This window comes from Sipha flava, unplaced genomic scaffold, assembly GCF_003268045.1.
Source record: "Sipha flava isolate LNK unplaced genomic scaffold, YSA_version1 232_pilon_pilon, whole genome shotgun sequence".
Lineage (NCBI taxonomy): Eukaryota > Metazoa > Arthropoda > Insecta > Hemiptera > Aphididae > Sipha > Sipha flava.
The window spans coordinates 944,652-972,022 of record NW_020272869.1 but is presented as its reverse complement, the minus strand read 5'-3'; the positions used below and the strand labels follow the sequence as shown (position 1 = coordinate 972,022).

Below are 27,371 nucleotides of genomic sequence, written 5' to 3'. Positions count from 1 at the left end.
ATTCAGAATTTAAAATAATAGAAAAAAGTTATCACAGAAGTGTTTACGTGCATTTCCCAATGAAATGTTTATGAATGATTTTTATGGAATTCAATTATGGTCACAAACAAGAAAAAACATGGCTGTGAGAAATTTAGTGACAAATGTATTTGTATAGGTGCACGTGGAGAGGAAACGAGAGCATTTTTATTGTTGTAGAAAAAATACAAACAAAAATATGAAGGTTTAACCGTAATTTATATAAAAAAAGAACAAGATAAGAAGAAGAAAAACATTAAAATAATAATCGTAGATTTTAAGACGTGTGTAAAACGATAAATACAACGTTGGAGGGAATGAAGAAAAAAAAATGAAACGTTATACCTTCCTCTTATATTCCGTTGATCTACCATCATATTTTATTATCACTACAATTTGTTGTTTCCCTCTTGACGTGGTAAGTTCGATAAAGAACACATGGTAAGTTTAGGCAAGCAAACGTTGTCAATTTGTCAACATAATATCATATTATCTTGTTTGAAAACGAGTTTACCACGAAAAACATATAAATCGAACGCCACTACCGTATAAACATAATTAAATAATATTGCGATGATATTTGTATGCACCACAAGATTATCGCTGATCTCAGGATACGAATTGATTGCTTTTGGTCCGAATTGAACCGTATCATAAACAGTATCATCGCAGCTGAAGTCTGACATTTTTTTTCGAACACAAAAACATATGCATATGGTAGGAACACCCATTCGGGATCATTGTCTTTCACTCGGTATGACCTTTTTCCCGGCTAAAACGCAATTACCGGAGAATGTATTATGTATGCGTGTGTGTGTGTGTGTGTGTGTGTGTATATTATAATAATCAATATGCGTTTTCAGAATAAGTTTGAATGGGTTACTTAGTATTATACGTGAAATTAAGAATACACCGTATGATACAGTATTAATTAAGAATACATTCCGAGAAAAGTAAACATGAACTGAATGAAACATGTTTTAATAAGTGAACCGTAGTTGGGCATGATACTTAGCATATTATGGCATTGTGTGTGTACTCGTATTTGAAGAGTATTATCGTTTTTAGTGGATGTAAAGAACACTGCAACCTCAGAAAACACGTGATCCAAACGACATAGTAGTACAAAGTGTTAAGTTCAAAATTAATGTAAGCAACGACATCGAACGGAACGATGAATTCGGCACGGTGAAACGTAATCACAAAAATAGAAACATAACTTTTTGGTGTCTTTAAAAGTAATCATAAATATTTAAAATAGAATCATATATAAATAATAAACTGCGCTACAAAATATTTTATCTAAAGTACAATGAAACATTGAAACTAAAATTCAAGGAAGAATATAAAGTGTTGTAAATTGTGAATGCTGGGTTAGGGAACGTTGTATTTTCGTTATATATAAATTTCTATAAATTCTATAATTATATATAAACTGTCTAAATATTTTTCTGGTTAATATGAAATCTTATTAACTTTATTTTTATTATTATTTAAGAACTGAAGAACTGAAGCTCAAATATTTATTATTTAGTGAAGCCAGACAAGTTTGAAATATTCGACACCTGCAATCTATTTCACATTAATTTCATTTAACATAAATATGCCAGACGTGTATAATATACCCACATTTTAAAGTGCATAAATTGAATATATTTCATTGGTGAAAATGGAAAAAAATGATAGTTTACGTTTATCGTTTAATTAAAAAATTGTGATCATGTTACAGTGCCGTAAATCGTTATGCGTAATAAAGCAGTTTTTGAAAAAAAAAAATTTAATTTTGTATAAAAGATTCCATAACGATAGAAATTAATAAATAATTAATTAAATAACCCAATATATATGGTTTTTGAGAGTAAACAAGTTGCCATTACATGGTTACAGACTTTGTATTGAAAATGCATCAATGATTAATAATTTATACGAAAATGATTTGTTATTTCGTGTGTATATTGTGCACACAATGGTGATTATTTAGTTACGATTTGGTATACTGAGATTCAAAATACACTATGGCTTTAAATTTAGTCGTAGATTCTAAGATCAATATTAATTTGAGAAAAAAAAAATCATACGATTTAAAATATGCTTAATTAAAAATTTAACTTTCTTTAGTAAATTTTCTGGTCTTAAGTATAACAAAAACGCAAATGTGAAAATTAGTTTTTATAAAACAGTATTTATAATAATATATAATTCTTTGTAACATTCATTTAATTTAATTTAATTTTAATCTTGGACATAAAATTAATCTTAAAAAATATTCACTTTCTTAATATAGTTGAAATTATTTATCCTGGCACCAATTATTTCAAAGTTATCAAATTTATTGCAGTCGAGATGTTTCCCTTCATCGAAAAAAATAAATTTTCGAAATAAATTCAATATAAGCTTATTTTGGTTATATATTTGTATATGAATTACTTTTATATTAAAATATTTTACGCAGTTGAGAGCTATTTCCTAGAAATATTAATTTGAATAATATTTGATAGAAATGTTTCCTAGAATTTATTAGGTGATTATGTTTATCATTAAATTTTTTTGACATCAATATGAAAAATATGAAACGCAACAAATGTATAAAAAGATAATTGATAATAAAAAAAAAAAAAAAAAAATTTAAAAAATAATAAATAAATGCCGCATTATTCAAGGGAAATACAAATTTAAATGAAGTATTATAAGATGAAAAAAAATGTCCGTAAAACATATTTTAAATAATTTATCATTATATATTATAATGGCTAACCAATAACTGAAGAGATAGTGCCTTAAAAAAATGTCATAAAATTAAAAATATATTTTTTTGTTTTTATAATTTTCTTAAAAACAGTGCGTATATAAATGCGCATAAATCTGATGGTAAAATGTTATGATTTGATGGCGAGAAACCTGTAGTTTTTCGTATTGTCATTTACAAACTACTACCAATCAATGAGTCAAATTTGACAAAGGCATTCTCGACTCGAATCTTTATCATATCAAAATCGCGTCTGTATACTAATTGTTTTCGTACAAAGAAAGTTAATACTGTTTTCATATTTGTATCTCAACAAAGTTGTATTTTATTCTTGCTGGTTTTGAATCAAAATGTGAAAGTTTTTGATATACAGCTAGTATTATATATAAAATAAACTAATAAAATCGTTCCGATACGATAGTGGTATATTCGGTGAACTTGAGAATCAATTGTGTATGTTAAATAGTACTGAAGTTTTAATAACTGATTATATAACATGTGATACAAATACCGATACATTGCGACAAGATAATACAAGTAGTCTAATTTAGAAAAATTCCAGATTATTACGCATCGCTACCATAATGTTTAAATACTCTGAAAGCGCACTGAACCGTAATATGTACATATATTTCATTTTTGTTTTTCATAATTGTACCCGTCTATTATATACATTATCGACATATTATAAAATACGTATAGTCATTATTATTATAGTATAACTTATTTATGGTTTTATTTATGTATGTTATGTATTAACGGTGTTCTGCTCTTTTACAAAATATATATTTAAAATAGAATCAAACTAAACAACAATAAAATAAAAATAATTATAATAATAAAAATATAAAAAAATTAAAATGGTCGTATTTAAATAAATGCAGAATTAAGATGAATATACAATATATAATATATGAATATATAATATCACATGGTATAGCAAATTATAAAAATGTATTTATTTATGTATATTTATTTTGTTTTATTTTTTATTTTTGTTAATTAATTAATAATATATTTTAGTAAAATCACTGATTTTGTTTTCAAACAATTACGAGAAAGAACATAGATATTCAAATGTAAAGAAATTGTATTAGCTAAAATTAATGATCGAGGAAGAAAATAATTTTTACTACTATTAGTTTTATAATCAGGAATTAAAAATAAATCTGAATTTCGTGTATTTTTATATGGAATTCGAATACTAATTTCAGATAATAACTCATTATGTATTACTCACCGACGACTTGGAGATGAATGTACTGGCTGATATGGGGCGTTGTGGATATCTGGCATTCGTAAATTCCCGAGTCTCTGATCTGAGGGTATTTAATCTGCAGCGTCCAGTCCTCGCTGGGCGGTTGATTGATGGACCGGAACCGTTGGTCTCCGGTGTACGTGTACCGACCCACGGTCAGCAGGTGAATGTCCCGGTGCCTGACCCACGAGACCTGAAACGAAAATAAAACCGCAGCCATTGTTAATTAATATCGATTAAAACCATGTATACATTGTTCAACGCGTATACCTAACATTATAAGCAGCATAACGGTTATAAAATATTTAGGTATTTGGGTTGACATAGAGTTGGGGATAAATTAAAAAATGTTACAATTTAGTATTTATACGAGGAAGCCAGAACACAAAACAAAGGGCATGATAGAGCCTATAATGGGAGATAATCACGAGTTTGAAAATTGAAGGGGAGACCTGTATATTTTGTTTCGTATCTGAGGCACCGGAGATGAGTGGCGAGGGTTACGTTGGATAGGGAAATATAATGACAGAAGAGAACTTTACAGAACAGTACAGGACTTTTTCGAAATCAAGGTTGTAAATGTAGGAATAGTTATGGTAGATGCAAGAGGAATAGATAATGGGGCCAAGTTATAGACGGGAAAAAGAAAATATGGTGTTCCTGGAAATATAGAGAGAACGGAAAACCATGATTTGAGAGAGATAATGGAGGGTATTAACATGTTGTGAAATGAGTAGGATGGACTTAAAAATCTTGAAATGAAATTTACCACCGGCGTCGTTAAATATTAATTAAAACTAACTCTATATTATACAGTGCTTAATTTTATTGTCCGCAACAAGTGACATTTAATTGATGCGCTACTTTGGTACTTGTAACGTACATGCTTGCGTACTTAAAACACAACATTAAAGGTGATTTGACCGCGTTCTTCAATCGTTTGACCCGAACGTAGATCTATGATTGCTAAATATACCAACAATATATATAAAAAATATGTATGGAAATTACTTTATAAATTAACTGTTTTATATTTTATCTATTGATATTATTATTTAATGTTTTATTAATTAATTATAATATACCAACTATTAGCAAACTGTATATTACATGATTTTGTAGAATTTTCGTAATGCATGTAGGTTATTTATATGTTTTAAAAACACAAAGGTCGAACTGAGATTTTTACCACCTTAAAAAACTATGCGTGTAAAAGAAAAAGAAAACAATTCAAACGGAGTCTCTGTCGTGGCACATGCGTTACTCATTATATCGTATTATTATGCATTCTTATGCACGTATAATATACATATAAATATAATATGTATGTATTTATCGAACAACATCGTAATTACCAGTGCAAATTGCCAATTTGTTCGGTATTGCGTCGGCGCAAGTGGGTGGGCCCTACCACTGGGTGAATCGCGTTTTCATGATGATCCGTTCTCTGTTCTTGGCGTTCTCCTGAAAATTTTTGCACACCATTCGTGCACTGTCTGCCAAGCAAAGTTTCATTAGCTTTAGATATCCCCCTTTCTACCCCTCTTATAGTGATGACTGAAACACAAACGGTGCTCCCTTCTCACGTCACTTTCCTTCACCATCCACCTACATCTCCACACTCGAGTCCGCTTCGCCCTATCGCCGAAACTAGCGACTAACATCTTGACAGTTTCCCCAGAAATTATTGCAACGTAATCCGTTTAATAACCAATTACAAGGTGCGCGACACGTGGGTGTACATCTCACCATGCCTTGAACTACTTTGATCTTCTCGTCTGCCACCAAAAGACAATAGCAGGTGAATGAACCGCTCGAAATGTGGTCATTATTATTATATCCACATAAACACATTGCGTTGCATAATTCTATTTCTAAAAAGGTATACTGTATTGTTCTTTCGGGCTACGATTTGATCTTCGTTCAGTAGCCTACTCTATAGCCTATCGTATTGGTTAACTGCAGGGTTTCGGTAGAAAACCTTATAGGATACCGCATCCGTTTTCAACTAATTCGTGTCGGAATCGTACACTGAATTCTAAAATCGATTTTTTCCACTACAGGATTATATCTCCTGATGTTTAGGGGTCCTGCTTCTTTCTTCGTCAATAAGCAATTTCTTAATCATTCTATCATGAAAGCGATACCACAGAGAAGGTGAAAGATCTTATGAAAAATATGTACAGTAAAATAGTCAATTATAAATTTGAATAGATAATTATGTCTAAGAATCATTTAGTACGATATTAGGTAAGATTAAGCAAGCAAGCAGACAGGAAATTTTACAGTGTCGCGAGGTCTTTCTCGATGTTTACCAATCGATTTAAAAACCATTAATGTAATATTGGTCTACTAAAAAATCGCATCGTTTTGAACCAGAAAGTATATGTATTCATTTAGGATATTTTTTCTTATATATTTCTGTCTCCTTCTTGATAATGATGTAGCCATCAATGATTACGTGTAAATGTCTATGATAATATTGGGTGGAACCGAATCGAGAGGAAAACTTGAAAGGATTATCGGGCACGTGCCGTGGTGTTATTTTGTATCCAACGAATTCGACGATAACCGTACGCCGGACTTGGCAACCCGTTCCGCTCGATATGATAAAGAATACATAAATGCGGCTATATAAACGTGCGGCTCGCAGCGAGTTCATTGTGAAATCATACACGTTAACGATTCCGTCATTTTCGACCGCTCCGCTAAAACTTTTCTCGTAAGTCGTATATCTTATGATATAAGCTCGCTAACTTGTTAGATATTGTTTTATGGGGATTTTATTTAAAAGGCGCTGGTTCCATGGGAACTTACAAAATTGCCAAAAGTTTTCACGTCGGAAGTGTGTAGTATTATGGAAGTTTTTTTAATTTTTTTTTTTTTTTAAGTCTTTTGTTTTCACCCAATCATCTGCAATAATTACGACAGTTCATTTTTTTATTCTGAATTCATATCCATGTGCATTTTTGACGATGTCAACTAGCTAACAATAAAGCACAGTAAAACGACTAAATGGCAAATGGAGAGTGAGAGTGAATGACGCATTATATTTACTATTCGAGACATACTCTTTCGGAATTTACGTTATTGTAGAAAGTCGTACAACAATGAGAACGTGTAGAAAAGGTACATTGTTTTTCTCTTGATTTACCTTACACATATTATTATTATTATGCTCAGCTGTGTGGCCTGAACACAACGAAAACGAGACAAGGAAAGTATATTGAGTTAATTATTTATTTTTGGTGGGCTTTACGTGATACATTTTAAAATACACTATATTGACCTTAGAACTGTTTACGCATAATATATATACAACGGCACATATGGAGTATATATGTTATATAGACAGTTAAAGTAGTTTACAAAAAATTAAAGGAAAATATAGTAGAACTTTATTTTCGTATTATTTTATCTCTTTGCCAAGTTCATTTTCAATTAGAGGATTCAACCGAAAAAATACATTTTCACAAATATCTCCGAAAGTCAAAGAATAAACTATACGAACGAATATTTATATATTTTCTTACCTAAAATTGATGGGACATAAAGGTAAGTAAATCTTAATAAATTAGTAGAACACTGTATGCAATCATGACGGTTGAAAAATCAATGAAATAAACTACAATTTCTTAAAAATTATAAACTGATTGTGCTTAAAATATTGAAAATAATTTGGAGGAGCTGAAATCGAGTGAGCACTGTGGGGAAAATATAACTTCATTACTTAAATTGATTATTCTATAATATACTTAATTTACATGTGAATACCAAAGATATTATCTAGTCAAATCTTTTGAATATTTTAGCTAAGTAAATACATTTTGAAAATTTTTTGTGTGTTATTAAAATTATGCAACACGTTTTTACAATAATAAATGTAAACGAGTATAAACTTGCAAAATACTATATAATACTAGTGGGATGCATTTAACATACGTTTCAGTATTTTTTTTTATCACAGAACATCTACAACAGGTAAATCCAAAAATCTTCTAAAATTGTTTTCAATTTTAGGTCCAAAAAGTTTCTGTTTGTACATTTCGTTACAGATTTAGCGCTAAAAAAGTCTAATATATTAACAAGAAAAAAAAAGGATTGTGAACTTTATAAATTCTACATTTAATGCAGAACCTAAAATCGAATCAAAGTCGAAGTAAGTTCTTGACTTATTGACGGCTAAAATAATACTTAAAAGAACTTAGCCTTGTAGTCTTTTTCTTAGGTGGTTTTGTTAGTGTTAATACTACGAAAAAATACATTTATCATGGTGGTGAAATGTACTTTCAAATAAGTATAAGTTTACCAAAATTCAGCAATGTGATTTAGTACATACATAGAAAACAGATATATAAAATGCAATCATTTAATTTCATGGTAGCTAAGAAAATAAATATAAAATATATATTTATTTATGAAAACAGAGTTTGAGAATTTATGAGACAACACTAAATCATCGAAAGGTTACTTTTACCAAAGTAGTGAACATATAACGTAGACAAATTAAGTAAATTTCTTCAATTGTTGTATTTAAAAAAACATATTATGCAATATAATTTGATATGAATAATGGTAAAAAAAAAAAAATAAAAAAATATACACTTTTATTTATGAAATATAATTTAAAAAAAAATAAATATTATATTTACAGGTAAGAGGTTCTAGTAATAATATTGATTATTTTAAATTATATAATCATTATGCTCAATATATCTTGAAAAAAAATATTTTCAATATTTATGTAAAAATTCTTTTGACGTTAGAACATAACTTAAAAATATTTTAATATATGCTATTTTTAAATGTTGTGATTTCAAATTAAATGTCTTAGTATTAACAAATTATATAATGTTGACGAGTTACATAATTGTTTTTCATTTTTAAAACAAAGAAATCATCTTGTATTCACCCATTTTTGAACTAATAATTACTCTTTTACTTCAAAAATAATAACTTTGACTTTATTTATGCTATATTTTATTTTCTGTTGCTAATTTGATTGACTATACTCATCGATTTAAATTAATGCAAATTAAACAATTAATTGGTAAATAGAAAAAAAAATATTTTAATGCAATTATAAAAATATCATAGTATCATAAATTTAAAACTGAATAATTTAATTTCAACTTTCCACTATTAAAATATATTAATTGCTCTTTCGGGATATTGTTTACCTAAATTAAAAAAAAATATTTACGTATTTTTTTTATTAACTGGCATGTTTGTTCATTGGATTTTTGAAAAATTAAAAAAAAAAAAAATGGTTATTGTAACACAAAAAACGTTCAAACATAATTTAATTGTATCATATAATAATATATTTACTTATAAAAAAGTGTTGATTTTTTTTATGACTTACATTGATCTTGTTTATACATGGAATTTTCACAACGGTAACGTTTTACTTCAAGTATTCTTTTAATGAAATGTGTATTTTAAAATTAGAAAATTTAAAAATAAATTACTTCATCTCGCAAAATAAATATAATCATTTCGGTAATGGGTGATAGGCCTTGTATAACAGCAAAATATTTGACATGGTTCAATGGAATAAGATAATTGAATACTCGATCAAATGGTAACAAACTGTTTGGAGAGGTTTAGAAAGTTCTGTAGTTTGTAACTACTGAAAATATATTTTGCAGATCAAAGTTATATTCTTAAGTGAAATAAATTACTTATTAACTGTTTACTAGAAATTTAGTTGGTGAGCTTTAAATGATTTTGTATTTTACTGGAATAAATACATAACTATTTTGCCCTTAGTATAAACTATAAACTTTTATAACTAACAAAATAAACGTAAAAAACGTAAAATACATAATACTATCACATATTAATAATATCATAATACTTGGTTATATACAAGATTGATTATATTGTTTTCATATAAAAAAAGTCAATATTTGTTAACAATATTAGAAAATAGGTAGGTTGTTAAAAAAATTGATGCAAAAAATAAAATAAAATAAATAAAAATATTTGCTTAGAATTTTTTGGAAGAATTCTACCTTATACCTAGCTTTTAAGTATGCTATAATACTCGTATGTGAGTTTTAATAATTTCATGCAGTTATTTTATGACATTTAATTTAAATGTGGTTAAGATTCGATAAATTAAATTATATATAAACCCTAATATCTCTAGTTTTCATGAGTGTTTATGCATCAAATATTGAGTATTTGTATCGGTGCTGTGGTTTAATTTCTCAATTCACAATTTGAATAATACTTAAAACAAATAACTATAATGTTTTGTTTCGTACAGTTTCTATTCAATTTAATTTTATATATTTATATATATAAATACATATTTGTTTTAGCGTTGAATTCAATAGCGATTCCGGTTAAAACGTTATTTATAAGAATAACAGCTACGTAAATGGGTCGACCCGTATCTCTAGATCCATCTCTTGGTGTGCGCGTTGCCAATACAATGCAGTCGCGTTCTGGGATTTCGTAGATATCACATACATTATTGACGATATAAATACTTCATAATGATATGCATGGTTTTATCCTGTGCATGATCTGTTCGTTAGTTTGAACAGATAAACGAGAAAATGATAAAGTAAGATTGCATGTGACGAACAGAATACAAAAATAGGTTGTACAAATTAATCGAAAGTACTCGTTTTTTATGCTTTCTTTCATCTTACGTGGATTAAACAAAGGAAATCCGAAAAGCAACCATCACCCTTTGTGTTTACTAATTTCGCTACAGTTGTAATTACCTATTGCAAGCTAATCACTACCCATCATCGTTAATCTTACTCGTGGCTTCACATTGAAAAATTAAAACAATTAAGCTTGACGAAAATTTGGTAAAACAGAAAAACAATAGAACAAAAATCAAATAATTCATCTACTTCACGCATAAAATAAATGTTTGAAAACTTATTATAACTGTAGTGTATTTACTTGACTTCAATATTTTTTCCATAAATTTAAAAAAAAAAATGCATTTAGTTGCATATTGTATTATAAAATAGTACATTGTCAGTCGACAGTGATAACCAAGTTTGTACATAGTTTTTAACACAAGCTATATGAAACAACTTTTTATTAGTATAAAATATAATTTGAATGCTTAACAACACTAAGGATTATTATGCTTGCTAAGTTCATCTACTGTTATATTATATTTTACACACTTATAGTCAACGAAAAATATGTTTTTATCTGAGTATAAAATATCTACTTAATGCGATAGCGCCTATTTAATTATGTCACGGGTTTTGAGTACTTTTTAAGTAGTGTAAAAACATAATAATTACTCATGTGTGTACTTGATGTTTTTTTAATTAATTTTCTTCTAAATATTAATCATATAATACCATATAAGTAATGGTGACATGATGCTCCATATCATACAATTATACGTGTACGAATTCATATGAATTTCTCGTACCTAGAACATTTATAAAGTTTAATCTACAATTGAGATAGGAATATAAATTACAGGTTGTAATTATGTACATATGGCGTTATTATATTTGTCTTTGTAAAAAGCACTAACATTCATATTAATTAACAAAAAACACAAAGTTATAAAAACAATTTTCATTTTAAAGAAGACAATACTAATACATTTGAATACAAATATAGAAACAAAGGAGTTTGTAACTACTATTACTAACAGTTAATCATTTTGGATTGTATAAACTAAATTATTTTTTAACAAGTATTAATTTAGACTGCGTAGAGTTCACGGAAAAAGTATTCAAAATTTTAGGGCAATAAATTATACAAATGGATGACTAGAAATATGATACCGATATGATCTCCTTACAAATGAATTCGATATTCAGTATGCAATTCGATGTGACTATAGTTTAGGTGGGTGATGAATTATTAACCACCAAAGCAATCGTGTATTCTGAAATACATTAAGATAATATTACCGGCACAATTGATAGATACATATATAATATATCATTTTGGAACACAATGTACATTTATTGTATTAAAAAATAACGTCACTGAAAAACCTTCATATAGCTCAGCTCAGTTCGATCACAATATAAAATAGTTTATTTCTTAACGGTCAATCTACTAATTTGAAATATACCAAAGTTATAAAATCAATTACATCCCTAAAAACTATATAGGTTGTGAATTATAACGATAATAAATTTAAAAACAAAAATAAAAAAAATATTGTTACATTAACTGTGAAATTGAAAATAAAAATCATCAACATTTACGATCTTTATTAAAAATATATGTATATATTTTATGTACAAAAGTATAAATATTATAAAAGTTACATAAGAATATGAAATGAGTAAGAAAATACTTATTATATTTAACGGGCCTATGTTGAATACAATGAAGTGAAGGTAAATTAAATTATATATTATAATGTTGATTTATAGGATTGTTTGTGAAAAGCAATGCAGACAAATTATGTCATTTTTTCATTTTATTTTATTGAGAATTACAGTTACAGTTAAACGAGAAGATGATTTTTATTTATAAAATTCACCAAATATGATTAACATACGAGTATTGAATGTAGCTCGAGATTCAATTGTAATTTTTTAAGTTTAGTTTAAGTTAGAAAAAATTTTGATTTTTTAATCAGTTTTTTTTAAACAATTTGACTTCAAACACGTATTTATTTTCTGATAAATTTTTATTTAAATGATAATAAGACAATCGGAGTAGACCGTGTGTTTTTCATAGCCATATATTTGAATCATCTGGTGGTGGTATTTACTGTGCCCTACATTCATTTGGGGAAATCAAAGTTTTGGACGTGTGAGTTGGGGTTACAGTTGACGATGGCAATTTTAGTTTGATCAGAGTTTGATTTATAATGATACAGTTAAATATAGAACAATTACATTTGAAAACAAATGATCTACATCACCTATGTAAGTTTTTTATTGGAATTGTATAGTATAAGAATTTATTACATTATAATGCATTTCGATAAAATATATATATATATATATATATGTATATAAACTTGAAAAATTTGAACAGTTTTTTTTTATTTAAAATACGGTTTCAGGAAGTTTTTTTTAATATTATTTTTTATGTGCTTTACTTCTTGTATTATAGAATTTTTGTCTATTCTCATCCTGCGGAAAAATTATTTTGAATACGTCCAAACATATCATCAATAAATCGGCATACTCTTTATGACATTTGGATATGCATAAAACATACGTTTAGAGTCATTGTGTCACTAACCCATTATCATAGATTCCAATTAATTCATTATGTATCTCAGCCAATACATATCGTGATTGGAGTGAATTAGCCATACACATAATATAATGGATTGTGGTTGGAGAGAGAGATAATTCAAGCCAATATTGAGAAAAAGAGACAACAGACAATTTGTGGATATTCTTGGAAGAAATTATTATAATTTTTATTCCACCACTATTATAATCAGTACAATAGTAAATGGTATATTCTGCGATTTTAATTATACGTTATACCATATATAATATTCATATGCATTATATCACAATGCATACGAATAATGCGAATATCGTTCTTAATAACTTCCAATATTATAAAAATTATACATAACAGAGCAACTATATTGAATGCTGCCAATATGAAACATTCAGAAGTGATAGCAAATTATTAGATCAACTACATGAAAGCCTAAAACCACAACTAGAAGCAACAAATGATATGATACATTTTCTTAAAATAATAGGCTTATATAAATTAATTTAATTTAATTCCAAAATATGAACATTAAATGAAAAAAAAAAGTATCCATAAAAGCTGTATTATCATAAATATTAGGTAATAACGATTTTAGTTGAAACTTAAAAAAAAAAAAAAAAACTAATCAAGAACAAAAAATACATATCGTTTTTTTTCTCCAAATTTTGGAGCACACAAAAAATAATTTGAGTTTCTTAATGGTTTTTGGTAAGAGTTGAATTATTATAGGACAGTAACTATATATTGACAACAATTACAATATTATTTTATTTTTAAATTATTATAATATGTTATATTATTTTAGTATTATGTAACATACTATTATTGAATACAATTTTACTTAGCTCATATTACGATTGATCTCAAACATTTTGTTATGCTATTCGTAGTGATCCAATGTACACAGAAACAGTTGTAACAGTAATTAAGAAAATATTAAAAATTATTTTTTAAAAATTTTAAAAGATATAGTATACATTTTTATAAATAATAGCACATAAAACATAGTTCATAAAATGATAAATTTTTACGCAAATAGAATATAAGAATAGAAATTTAGTGCTAATTACATTGGTTTCTCGACACTCTTTAAATTTTGCTTTTTAAAATATGTAATGATAAATCATTTATTTCAAAGTGTAAGTTATTTAAGATAACATATTGCACAACATGTGACAAACTTTTTTTTCCATAAATAATGAAATTCCGTGAAATATTGTAACTTCGAATTTCAGAATAAATTATTTTAATTTTGTTATATTCTTTAGACTTTGTAATGGTATTAGTTTTTAATTTTCAAGAAAAACAAATCAGTTATTTTTTAAAAAAATATTTGATTTTAATATTAAAAATTAATTCTTCGAATTAATTTCATATTTAAGTAAGAATTCAATACTATATCTATAGTAGAACTTTAATTTAAAAAAAAAATGAGTAGTATAACGACTAAATAGTGTAAATATGTATTATTTTTAGATGTTATAAGTGGTGGCTCGGGTTTTGAACGACTGGACGATCGCATCAATTAATTATATATTTATACATTAAAAAAAAAAAACTTTTATTAAACTGCATTTTTTGAATAATTATAAAATTATAATATTTAATATCATATATTATTATTATTTATATATATCTATACATCTATCTATTATATATATTTATTATTTTTATTATTATTTTATCGTATGCGAATATTAAATTTGTTTCCTCAGATACCAGGAGTGTATGTATAGTGTGTATTCTCACAAACACGAGCACTGAGCTGTGTTGGGACGACCGGCAGTATAATCCGAACTATTCTGAACCCGTTATTTTAACTTTGGCGATCGTGTGCATGCGGATACGTTTAAACTTCATCGTCCATATGGTAAAATATTAGTTAATTACTATTAACTACGTAAACACTCATCATTCGTTATCGGACGCTATCGTCAATTATTATTTTAAAACATATTAGTGTATTATATGTAATAAGCGATGTTTAATAATCGTGTGCATACGTGTACCTATGCGTTTAAACTGTATTCTTATGTACATTTTGGATAACCACTAGCGTTGTCGGTGACATTATACATTTTATTTTTATTTTCTAATGCGGCATGCGACTAGACACTATTAAGACCATTTTTCATCGGAGAAAAGTAATAAAAGTAGTAATATTTATTGACTAATAATATGTGTATTATGTATTATTTTATATTTAATGTGTTAAATCTATGAATGTTGTATTTAAGGTCGTACCTCCATCACCAGAACTCACGAGCTGCTACTGGATATTGGATATAATATGTATATATATACTGTGTTATCTTATCAGTTCCATTATTTTTTCTGAACTTTCAATAACTAATATGGTAAATATTCGATTTTCATTTTATTATTCGTAAAATATATAATAGAGTAATCTATATTATATTGTAATTATTATGAGATATTATTATTATTATAAAAATTAAATAATGAATTTTACGTAAAATAATATTGTAGTTAAAAAAAAATACATATTTGGCAATTTTAAATATTTAAAAGCTATTGACACATTTGTTTTGTTTACGAATTTATTATGAAAATATTTCAATAATTTTCTGGTTATCAATCTATTGATAACCAGGTCAACTGTACATTGTAGTTTGATAGAATGACCAAGGTTTCGATTAAAATATTTATATTCAGACGTATTTTAATCAATATTAGCCAGCTATAACTCATTTTCATGCAAAGTAACAATTATTAAAAAAAAAAAAAAAAAATTGAAATTTCGATTAAAATTAACTTAATATAAAATGTTCTGCTTTAAACTATTTTTAAAATAATATTTATTGTATACACGTATTATTTTCTTTTTACGACAGGCTTTTATTTTGCTGTTGACATTTAAACTAAATCCCAGATTATTTTTTATTATTATTACATAGGTTTTAAATGGGTTTTGATAAAGAATAATGTTTCCCAAGAGATGTTGGCAACAGGATTGAGAATGGGTAGCATAACTATTTTTTTTCACCTCTATAAGTGCAAAATTATGAAGATTAATCTACAGATATAATTTCGTAGCAGTAAAATAAATAAAAAATAAAATATAAATACATATCCAAATAAACGTACAAGGAGTATTTAACAAAAAAATTATATTTTACAGTTTTTACAGTGTAGGCAATCCCCAACAAAAAGAAATAAAACAATTTGTTGATATATAACACAGCTTCTATGAAGTATATCAAATAATATTGTTCTGTGAAACTCTCATCATATTTGTATGTAGTGTATAATATAAATAAACTTGGTATAAAAAAAAAACTCAGAAATCAACGAAAAGAAATACTTTTATGATAATTCCAATTCATCGAATATTAATCAACTTTAGAATTAATCAATAGGATACACTCTAGTAAAGACAAAAACTATTCGAATAAATATAATTCGTTGTATACCTTGTGACGCGGCGCATTGTATAGGCAATTTAAGGTCATTCGTGCGTTCATAGTATATTTCAGATTAAATGTGTTTTTGTTTAATACGAGTATATTCCAAGCTATGAAGATAATAATCGTAACAGTAATAAATGTCTTCGATGATTTAGGGTAATGTTTGTTCCGTCATCTTTACGTAATTAATGACACCCCCTCTAGATCTTGCCATCTTGTCTAGCAATCAATTTCGCATAACGAGAAGGATGCGCAAATCGTTGTCGTTCCTGTGTGGCATGCCGATTGGTTGGTTCGACATGACTACATAATGTTGAGTTCTAAGAATGTATTAAGTTAATAAACTACCAAGAATACTTTCCACAGTATAACTGTTATTTATCAACACTTTTGATTAAATCAATAATAGATACATATTATGGAATCGATATGAATTTATATTTTTTACTCCCATTCTAATACAACGAGATTCAGAATTAGTCGGTCAGAACAATGCCAACAGCCTCAACTCGTTGTAATTATATTCGAATATCGTCGAAGGAGAACAAAAGAAAACCCGAATCATCAAGTTTTAGATTTATCGAAGTACGCGCTAAGAGTGTTATGGAAATTCTAGAGGAATTGAATTCTACATATATATAAAACCACGAGTCTGGTATTTAGTATTAGTATAACCGATGCGAGAACGTTTGGAGACGAACGCCTAGACTCACTTTGTGCACTCGAAATGGAAATGATATGGGTAAATACGGAGATGTCGAAACCCATGATGTTTTCCAAGTACACCGTATACAATAATATAATACGCGCATGCGGTCAGTACAGTTCATATAAGGCGTGATTCTATTAAAATTGAAGATTTGAAGTGCTATTGGTTGTTTTGCTGGGTGTTGAATTCCATAGGAACTATAATTATTAAAAGCACAAACAGTGTTCGAGTTTCAAAAGTATAGTTATTATAATATTTGATCACAAACGAAACGAATGAATTCGTATTTCATTTTTCAACGTAAAAGTTTTCAACATACAGGTTTAGCGTTTTTATTTTTTCATGTACTAACCATACGAGATAAAAGCATTCCATATAGGATTCCGAATAGGATAACTATTATGATTATTATTATTTTATTTTTTCAAATGGCTCAAAAATATAGTTTAAAATAATATTCATATATTGTATAGCATGCAATATGAATAACTATTAATACATTGTTCTGTGTGTACAATACGGGCGTTCAAATATAATTGGATACGTTGTATTTTCCATAATACGCGTTATACTCCATAAAATTGTATTGTTTTTCGTCGTGGAATTTTATTATTACTATTATTATTAAGTTGCGTAATTGGTTTAAGTCTAACGGATGCACGAGAAACATCAAGTTGCCTTAATTGCGTACGGTAACGAGTAAACCATGGAGAAAGTCTGTGTTCTAAATCAAGTATTTTATTCGACCTAATGCTAATCGGTTTTATTTCTCTTGAATACACGTTTCAAAAAGGGTTGGGGAGAGGACACTCGCTTAAATATTCTACATCTGCAGTGCGTACATACACCTACGTCACAGTCGAATAAGCATACAATATTCACTTAAATCTGACGATAATTCTACCAAACAGTATCTACAATGATACCGAATGGCTTTGATTGTCGTTTGGTTATGCATTCAAAACGGTTGTCGTCAGCCACTGGGATAATAATATTGTGATTTTTATGATAAGCCACGGCTTTCGTCGTAATGAACAACCAATGTTTTTCCGAGCAACACGAGCGGGTAATATAGTGGGTTTTATAGATCGAAGGAAAATCGCGTAATAAAAGTCGAATATTTGCATGTAAATACGTACTCGAATAAATGCATTGTGCTCCAATCCCGCACGGTTACTGTGATGTAACTCGACGTCCTGATACAACGAACACGTACCATGTGAGAGCAAAATAGCAAAACTCTGCTCTAACGTATCATTATGGCGTACGTCCCTACGGTACGGTGTGCTTCCAGTGCGGACAGAAAAATACTCGGATGTGTTACTATGATGTCGCGTGCACGCGTTGGAATGATAATAAAAATAATATTCGTCCGCGACAAATGTAATTTGCCAACAGGAATTGTTGCAAAAGAAAACCCCACCCGTCCTTCTTTACCAACTCGTAGCGTGCCTTCACCTATTATTATTATACAGTTTTCATCCACGATCCGATCGTCGCACCGGTTATGACAAATACCCAGTTAAATCGGCACTAAATTTCCAAAACGCGAATATTATCTGACCTATTTCCAATCTGTGAATAATCACCATATATATAAAATTACTATATATGTGTAGGAAATTGTATTTCTGCTTTATTGTCAACGTCATCGCTCCGGTTGTAAAATTTATGCGACCATTTATTATATTACGTACCGGAGCGCACGTATTACCGTCAGGCGTGTAGAGTTAGTAATCGATCGTCCTGCAATAGGTGAACGAAATATTAATATATTTAATTATAAACGAGACATGTCCGGAGTAATATTCAATATTATCCGTTGAAGACGATATTTTTATGACATGATCGAACGCAATGATTTATCCTTCCGCAGAACAGGACATTTTTAATATAACGCTTAACACCAGCTAATTATTATTGTTATTATTATTTTTTTCCATGTGAATACTTACACCTATGTTACCTTTTACGGGTAGTAAACCATGTGGTTTATGGATACAAGGAGAATGCACATATTTTACGGAAAAGCAATTTCGTCGTGGGTGCATATATACATATTGTTTCCACCGAATAATACATAACAATACATTTTATAAGAACACTAATTTACCTGTTGCAATACTCGTTTGATAATGGTATAATGTGATATTCGAACATACAGTGCAGTTTGAAATTCTTTGCGTTTCTCGGTTCATTTCAACATTTCATATTTCTAAACGCAATTTTTTTTTATAACAATAAATATTGTTTTTGGTTTATCAATTTTATTCCACGACGGTTTATTACAAGAATGGTTACTTAATGGTTTAAGTCTGTAGGATATTATACAGTCAGAGAGAAAACCACGCGTCGTACACTACTGCAGAGAACCTATTCACAGAACGAACGCTACAACTCGTGTTCGGTTATTTATACCGTTGTGTGGATAAAAGCGATCGAGAGGAAAAATAAAGCATTTTCACAAAGGTCGTAAACGATCGACTTTCATGGGTTTCGAGCATCGCGTATTATAATTTACGACAACGTTAAGAAATATCGACACAAAGTTCATTATGATGTAATACGTCCCGTATACATGTACCAGGGTAATAATAATTCCGTTTACGCACGGAACGCTATTAAAATTTAGGCCCATCGCCCGATTATTATTATTTTTAATCGGACGGTATGTGGTTACCGATTTCAGACAACCGTCGTATTCTACGTTCACAGGAGCCGTAATACCGTATTGGCCGAAGACAATGCACGCCTATTTATGTGTTTATATACTTATATAATTAATAATAATGCGACGACATACGATACACCACGCGTGGGCGAGTATTACGAGTGTGTTATAATACAGGACATTATTATCGCTGTACCGTAATGCATGTTCACGTAAAGGTTACGTATTGTATATGTCGCAATCGAGCATGTGTGTGTGTGTGTAGCTGCAGGGCGTACATTATGTGCAATTTATCGGTACGCAATTCACTGCGTCAAACCGGCGTATATATTCTGTTATTAAGTGACGGCGGTGGTGCCGGTGGAGATGTATTGGTCCTTCGTATAGATACGCATTATAATATTATGAATGTATTTATGGTAATCGGATTTCTCACACTCCAGTGTGCACTGCGCGTAATGTGTACGACGCATGCGTCCACCTATGTCCGTCCTTTGGTGTTGTAGTCTTTCTCTCACTTTCTCTCTCTCACACTCTCTCTTTCTCTTTTTTTCTCTCTAATCACGTGAAACATCAACACGCCATCGTGTGTTACGATACATAATATTGTTTACGTTTTTTGCGTGAACGATGAGTGCCACAATCGTCGTTGTGAAAATTAAACCAAAAAAGAACCTTAGACGGTAATGACTATTATTACTTCCTGATCATGATGGACAAAGACCGCAATTGCGGTATCATTCGGTGTATCGACAGAAAAGCGTACCCGGTATAATTTTTCGACGATGCTAGTTTATGGTAATTACTTTAACTATACACTTCCCGATCATCAATATGGTTCTTCGTCCATTTGGCGGACTACCGATTCGTACGTATAAATATATTATACAACGATATAAATCCGTGGTGAAGGATTATATCAAGTCCGAGTACATCGAAGTTTCATGTGCAGGTCAGGACAAGCGATTTATAATACTACGATTTGTAATATTATTCATATGTAATAATGCGTACGTTTATATGTAAACATCACGTGCGGACGACAACAAATCTGAGACTCCCATCCCAACATAGAAGCAGTGGTATACGCAGATAAAAGTGTACGCACAAAGCGTTATATGTAACGACGACTGTACGCGACTGTTTAAATCGGTCGGAAAATATTTTTTCCCTTTATTTTCTGGCTCCCGCAAAGTAAAGATCCGATACGTGCGCGATTCCTTCGTCGTTTTCCGAAATTAACCGAAACAAATATTCAAATTTATTCGGTGCGCAGTGGCACAGGAATATAGAGAAAATAAGAAAATCGCATTGGCAATTCGTGTACCCGACAATCTCGTACGGTCCGTCTCCGTTAATTTATGTTTTACTACTCGTACATGCGAACGTGCCAGAGATTTCAATAACGATATATCGAGAACGCGACTCTTCCTCTCCCCTACAAAATATATGTAACAAATCGAATTGATTAGAATTGATTAAACGGAGGATGAAAACCACAACCGTGTGCAAGATGATATTATTATGTATACCGTATTGTTGTTTACACGAGCGTGAACAAGAGTAGCTGTTGAGAGACTATATACTTCCGGCCTTCGAGAAATTGATGACCAGTATTCGATTAGTCGAGAATTTGAACGTGATAAAATGCATAATGAACACATAGGTTAACTATAATAAATGGACGGTTTTGAAAGCTAAAAGGGTACAAGTCAAACCGTACGACTTTTCATTGGAAATACCATAATAACTTGAACTGTGAAAAAATCATCTGACCAATAATCGATATTAATATAAGCATGTAATTTTTTACAATTACTATTAATTTTGAATCAAAAACCATCAAACAGAACTTACATCGCGTAAAAGGGTGCAAGTAAAAATAAAACAAAAATTATTAAAATTTAAAAAATAAACTATTAAAACTTATAGAAATATTTTTTTTGGGATAAATAACCTTACTAATTACTAATTTTTATATTTGATAAAAAAACAGTACAATAAAATTGACACCATAAAATACAAATATTAATTTCAAGACTTAATATTGGACGTATTTATACACAATTGGTTAGTATATACGTCGTTAACGTTTCATTTGTTTACGGATACTACGATACATAATATTTTTGGAAAATAAATTACCTATTACATATTATTGACCATGTTTTATCAAAATTTAATATCCAAGAATTAAAAGTTCAAGTTAATTTCACTGGTAATATTTTATATTTAAAAATACTAACTATGGGTAATTATTAATTATTCGATTATTATTGATCAACATGTTAAAAAAGTATGCGACTTCTGAAATTATTAACTATAAATTTGTCCTGCCATTTGAAACGAGATAAACGTTTGAAAAATAAATCTAAAAGCAATTCTTTATTCGTTCTTATTTATTTTATCAATTTATGAACTGAAATTAATGAAATATATAAACGAGCGTAAAATGAACGCAGTTTGCTTGCGTGTTATGATGCGTGTGATGGTTTGTGTCAACCGTTAAATTAATTTTATTTATTAACTGATTAATTAAAGTCTATCTTCATAAAACTCAAGTTTCGGCAAATTGATTAAGGCGATATATAATTATCGACGGGCCCCGGATAATTATTTTACGTTCGATAATAGTTTGGCGTTTTTCGACGATAAATTACGCGACGGGCATTGCTACCGTACAGATTGTGGTGGTCCAGAAACGGACGTATGTATATTATTATGCAGCTAGGGATAGAGATATGGTTGGGGGAGAGAAAAACCGAGGAGAAAAGTAACAACCCTCGCCGTTTGCGGAAAACCACGGTGCTGTTGGCACTTTTAACCAAAACCGAAACAAAACTGCGTATAGACAACCGCGACTGAAATATGTGTGCACGTGGCGTAATACGAATATGAATACACGTAATCGTGCATATGCACATACGTATACGTGATATTATATTAGTGAAATATCGTCGTCAACCAACCAGAGGATTACTAAGTTTACAACTCGCGCGAATTAATACCGCGTGTTCCCGAGAAAAGTTGAAATTATACATTTCTCGCAATATGCCTAGTATGTGAGCGTGCCAGTACGTTGTCCTCACATCCATAACAGGATTCGTCGTACGCTCAACTAACAATTATACTACATACATGTCCTTGTGTTCGATATGATACGCGTCGTGGGAGAAAAAAAAAACGATCAAATTATTGCGATAGTGACAAAAAATTGAAATCGAGAAACGAACCTAAATAATCCTTCGAGCGTTTGGAACGTTTAGAATCAATTTTAAGTTATTTTTTATTTTTTTCTAAAAGTCTAATTTGCGTATCGCAATCATTCGCGCGTACAAAAAATTAAATAATGCACACGTCCAACCATTGATTACCGAAGCGAAAAGTCGGCAGAGACTGTATGGACGCAGCCACTAGGCGTCACTGTGATCGTATGCCCGTCATCTGACTTCATATCCTTTTTTACCAATGTAAAAACAACGGTCACTGTGTAGTGCACTATTGAAAGCCTTTGTTTTCATAAAGTTTAACGTAAACGGTTGCAGTGACGTGTAATGGCTGCGTAGACACTACCGATTTCACAAGTAGGAATACGTGTCCGCGCGACCGTTATAAAACCAATGGTGTGTGGGTACACGTGTACGAGATAATACGATCGTGTAGAGGAAAACAATTTCGTGGTGCAAGTAGTGGGGCGGTACACTGCAATAATATTAAACATATATACGACCCATAACACGTCCATAAGTACTGCGGAAGACATTAAAATAACGCGCACCTCGGTTTCTTGTTTTTCTTATTGCTTTGATATTATACATACACACGTATTCGTACACACCATTCTCGGTACTGTACAATAACATACCCTGCACGTGTGGTTTACACGGCACAAACAATAACGTAAACGCATAATAAATTATGCATTATACGTGCGGTGTGCGTTTTCCATGGTCCACCAATACGGATAGCGGGTACCTTGTCGCGGATCCGCGTCAAACGCACACGTAAACAGATGGAACTAGATGGTCCCTGACTGGACCATGACTCTATGTGGTTCAATGCAGGATTCAATTCTACGCGACAATGATTTTCAAATACATTCCATCGGAAATACGGCAAAGAGTCTCCGTACAAACTTGAGTGATTCAAATTAACTAAAAAAATTAATTACGCGATAACAAAAAAACACAAAACGCAACAAAACACACTCAATGGTTCCTGTGATGCAAATAGGTCAGTCCGAAAACCTGTTATACGAACTCACGGAGTTAAGTCGATGACGGGGTCCACAAGGATCGGACAACCTAATATTGTCCAGACCGTAGGGTCAGTCTGATTAAGTTACACTTACACTACACACTAACGGAAGATAGGTAGACCGTACGATGCCGATCACACTGTAGTTTTTATAGATAAGATTCGGTGATGACACGTCTTAGCCGACATATGTGATTTGTAAAGCTTAAAATAGAATCTTAACGGCTGTTTTACTTTGTCATAAAAGTGATACCGCCAATAAGACGACAATAAATACCAGAATCGTACATTATTACAACCTAGGCCACGTAGCCGCACAATGTAGGCCATTTGTATACATTTAATCAAAAATACTTACAAAATTCAAATATTTTTAAGAACATGATGTAAGTGAACCATTGGATATAAACTCAAATATTCGATAACATATTGTGTAGTCGATACATCTATGGTAATAATAATCATGAAATTCGTGTTTTTTTATTGATAAATATAATGTTAAATTTTTGATCATAAAAATACTCGTTCCGTTCTATAATTACAGTAATTGAAAATATATTAAAGTTTGAATTATAGGAAGAGATGTGTCACCCATATGTATGCAAATATTATGTATGTTTTTACGTGTTCGCGCGGATCAGTATTATTTGCGTGCCTACTCTCGCCTCCGGTGAAAATCCGATTTTGATTTTAAACCCAAATAGTTTATCCCTCGATGTCACCATTTAATGCGTGAATGCACAACGTGCACACTCATAGTTTCTACAACTTACTCTTAGCCCTCTTGAATAAAACGCAATTCTTTCATTGACAACACATCCAATTTCCATATATGAGGCAGCACACAATAATTTTTCTTACGTCAATCATCGTCAAAATTTAACGATATTATTATTATGACATTTTTTAAATATAAATATAATACTATGGGTAACGATCAGTTATGCTTATAGAATTATAACATAGTAGTAATAATATCTACGTGCATAAATAAATCGTTGGCAACTTTTTTTCGCGATCACGAGATATTGATCGTTTTCAAACGGAGGAGAAGGAGAAAAATTGCGATTAACCTTAAATAGTATTTGGCACACCTGTACAAAACCATTTAAGATAACGACTTCGTGAATGGATTTTTGCAATTATGATAATTGTTATAGTAAAAAATAATAATAATTTTGTTCTCCGTACACTTTCGATGAACGAATAACAAATGGTAATCTTGCGATACAAATATCTTTATAACGGCGTTTTAGTGTTTTTATTATTTGAATCGCTAAATGCAGAAAGGGCAAATGTCCAAGTTTTAACATTTTTCAGGAAAAATCTGAAAAAAATTAATTTACAAATTGTATATAGGTATTATGAAATAATATAGTTTAAGACATGGTATACATGTTTCTACAATCACTTCAACAAATATAATAATTTAACCCTGGGTGTCTGAAAGATTTTAAAGTCGTGAATATGTGTCATTTATGCTTCAAATTACCATTAATTTTTCGAAAATAACAATTTTTTTTTTTTTTATAAATAAGTAGCTATAATATTCATTAAAATTAAAATAACATTATTAAATAATATACAGTGGATTGTATACTATTAATGAGTCTCAAATATTTGATATTTTTTAAATAAATAGATATTAAATTATATAAATATGATATGTTCTATTATTATTATTGAGATGTCTCAGTTTTTAGTAAAAATATTAAATTTCAAAATGATTTCAATGCTGGTTCTGGAATATATTTTACTAATTTTTCAAATATTTTATTTTGCTTTCAGGAATTGGTAAGCTTGAAGTATAAACCAGTTTTTTTTGGATAGTAGAGACATTACATTGTTTTTTCTTAATTTAAAATGGTATGATACTATTCTGTCAATAAATTCACTTGCCTCAATTATTCCATATTTTTCACATTTTTTCCATAAATTAATTTTCAAACATTCTATTTTTTTTAATTTAATTTTTATTTTATAATAATTAAACGAACGGAGTCCTTATACAAACAAATTATATAGCAAATAGTTGAGAACGTGTCTCTAAGCAATTGCAATCGATGTATAAATTAATTACTATATTTGGAATACACGCGTTTAAACGGAATGCATCGTTTATCAATTACACACTTAGGCACGTAAGCATACATACAACCACATACGTGCGTGCTAATATCAAGTGGCTGCGTTTTTGGGTGTTTCACCACGATAAACAACTATGTACGCCCAGTGGTGTCATTCCATAAAATAATTTAAGAGCAGTAAGTTTATTGTGTTGGGACCGAAGTAAAAGTTTTGTATTGATTAATCAATACATATGATGTGTGTATGCATTAAATATTTATGTATACCGATTTTTTTAACGATAGAAGTTAGATAACCTATAATGTAATGCAGAAGTATTTTCTACTTCTAAATTTCGTCTCATCATTGTTTTATATGAGTATTTGCCATTTTATGTGTATAAGAGTAACATACGCATGAGGATTTTTTGATTATTGATTTTATTATTTCAGATTATAATCGCCATGATTATTCATTTAATTTTTAATGATGCTTTATTCATCTCATAAAAGTCCAAAAAATTTTACAGTATTACATTTATAACATCCAATGATCATATTAAAAATCGGTTTTATAATTATACACATACTATACATTTGTAAATATATACTGACTGGCATAAATAGTCGTCAACAGTTCGCAAACCATCGTTATTTTTCGTAAAAAGTTCGATTCTATTAATTTTTGGTTAAAAAAATATAATTTTAAATTTGTATTTAATATAGAGAAGGAGAAAAAGTAATATGAAAATAAATAAATATAACGATTGTGAAAATAAAACAAATTAAGATAGAAGTATTACACAGGATTAAAGAAAACATAGTAATCAGTATATTAATTATTTCATTATTGAGGTTGAAGAGGATTATAATAATATTTTGGACAAAACGCGCCATTTTTAATAAGTAAACCAAAGAAAATTGAGCAAGACTACCAAGAGAGTACTCGAGACTTAAACGAAAATTAAATGCTCTAGTGTTTAAAGATTATATCACTGAACGTACACAATAAAATTC

At 29.5% G+C, this 27,371-nt stretch overlaps 1 protein-coding gene across 1 annotated transcript in view; it reads right to left on the bottom strand.

Moving 5' to 3' along the window:
* LOC112683661 (zwei Ig domain protein zig-8-like) overlaps positions 1-27,371 on the bottom strand; it is a 517,617-nt gene that overhangs the window by 47,072 nt on the left and 443,174 nt on the right. The window contains exon 4 of the mRNA XM_025554794.1: positions 4,005-4,215. Coding sequence (XP_025410579.1) covers positions 4,005-4,215 — 211 coding nt within the window. The remainder of the gene's footprint in view (positions 1-4,004; positions 4,216-27,371) is intronic.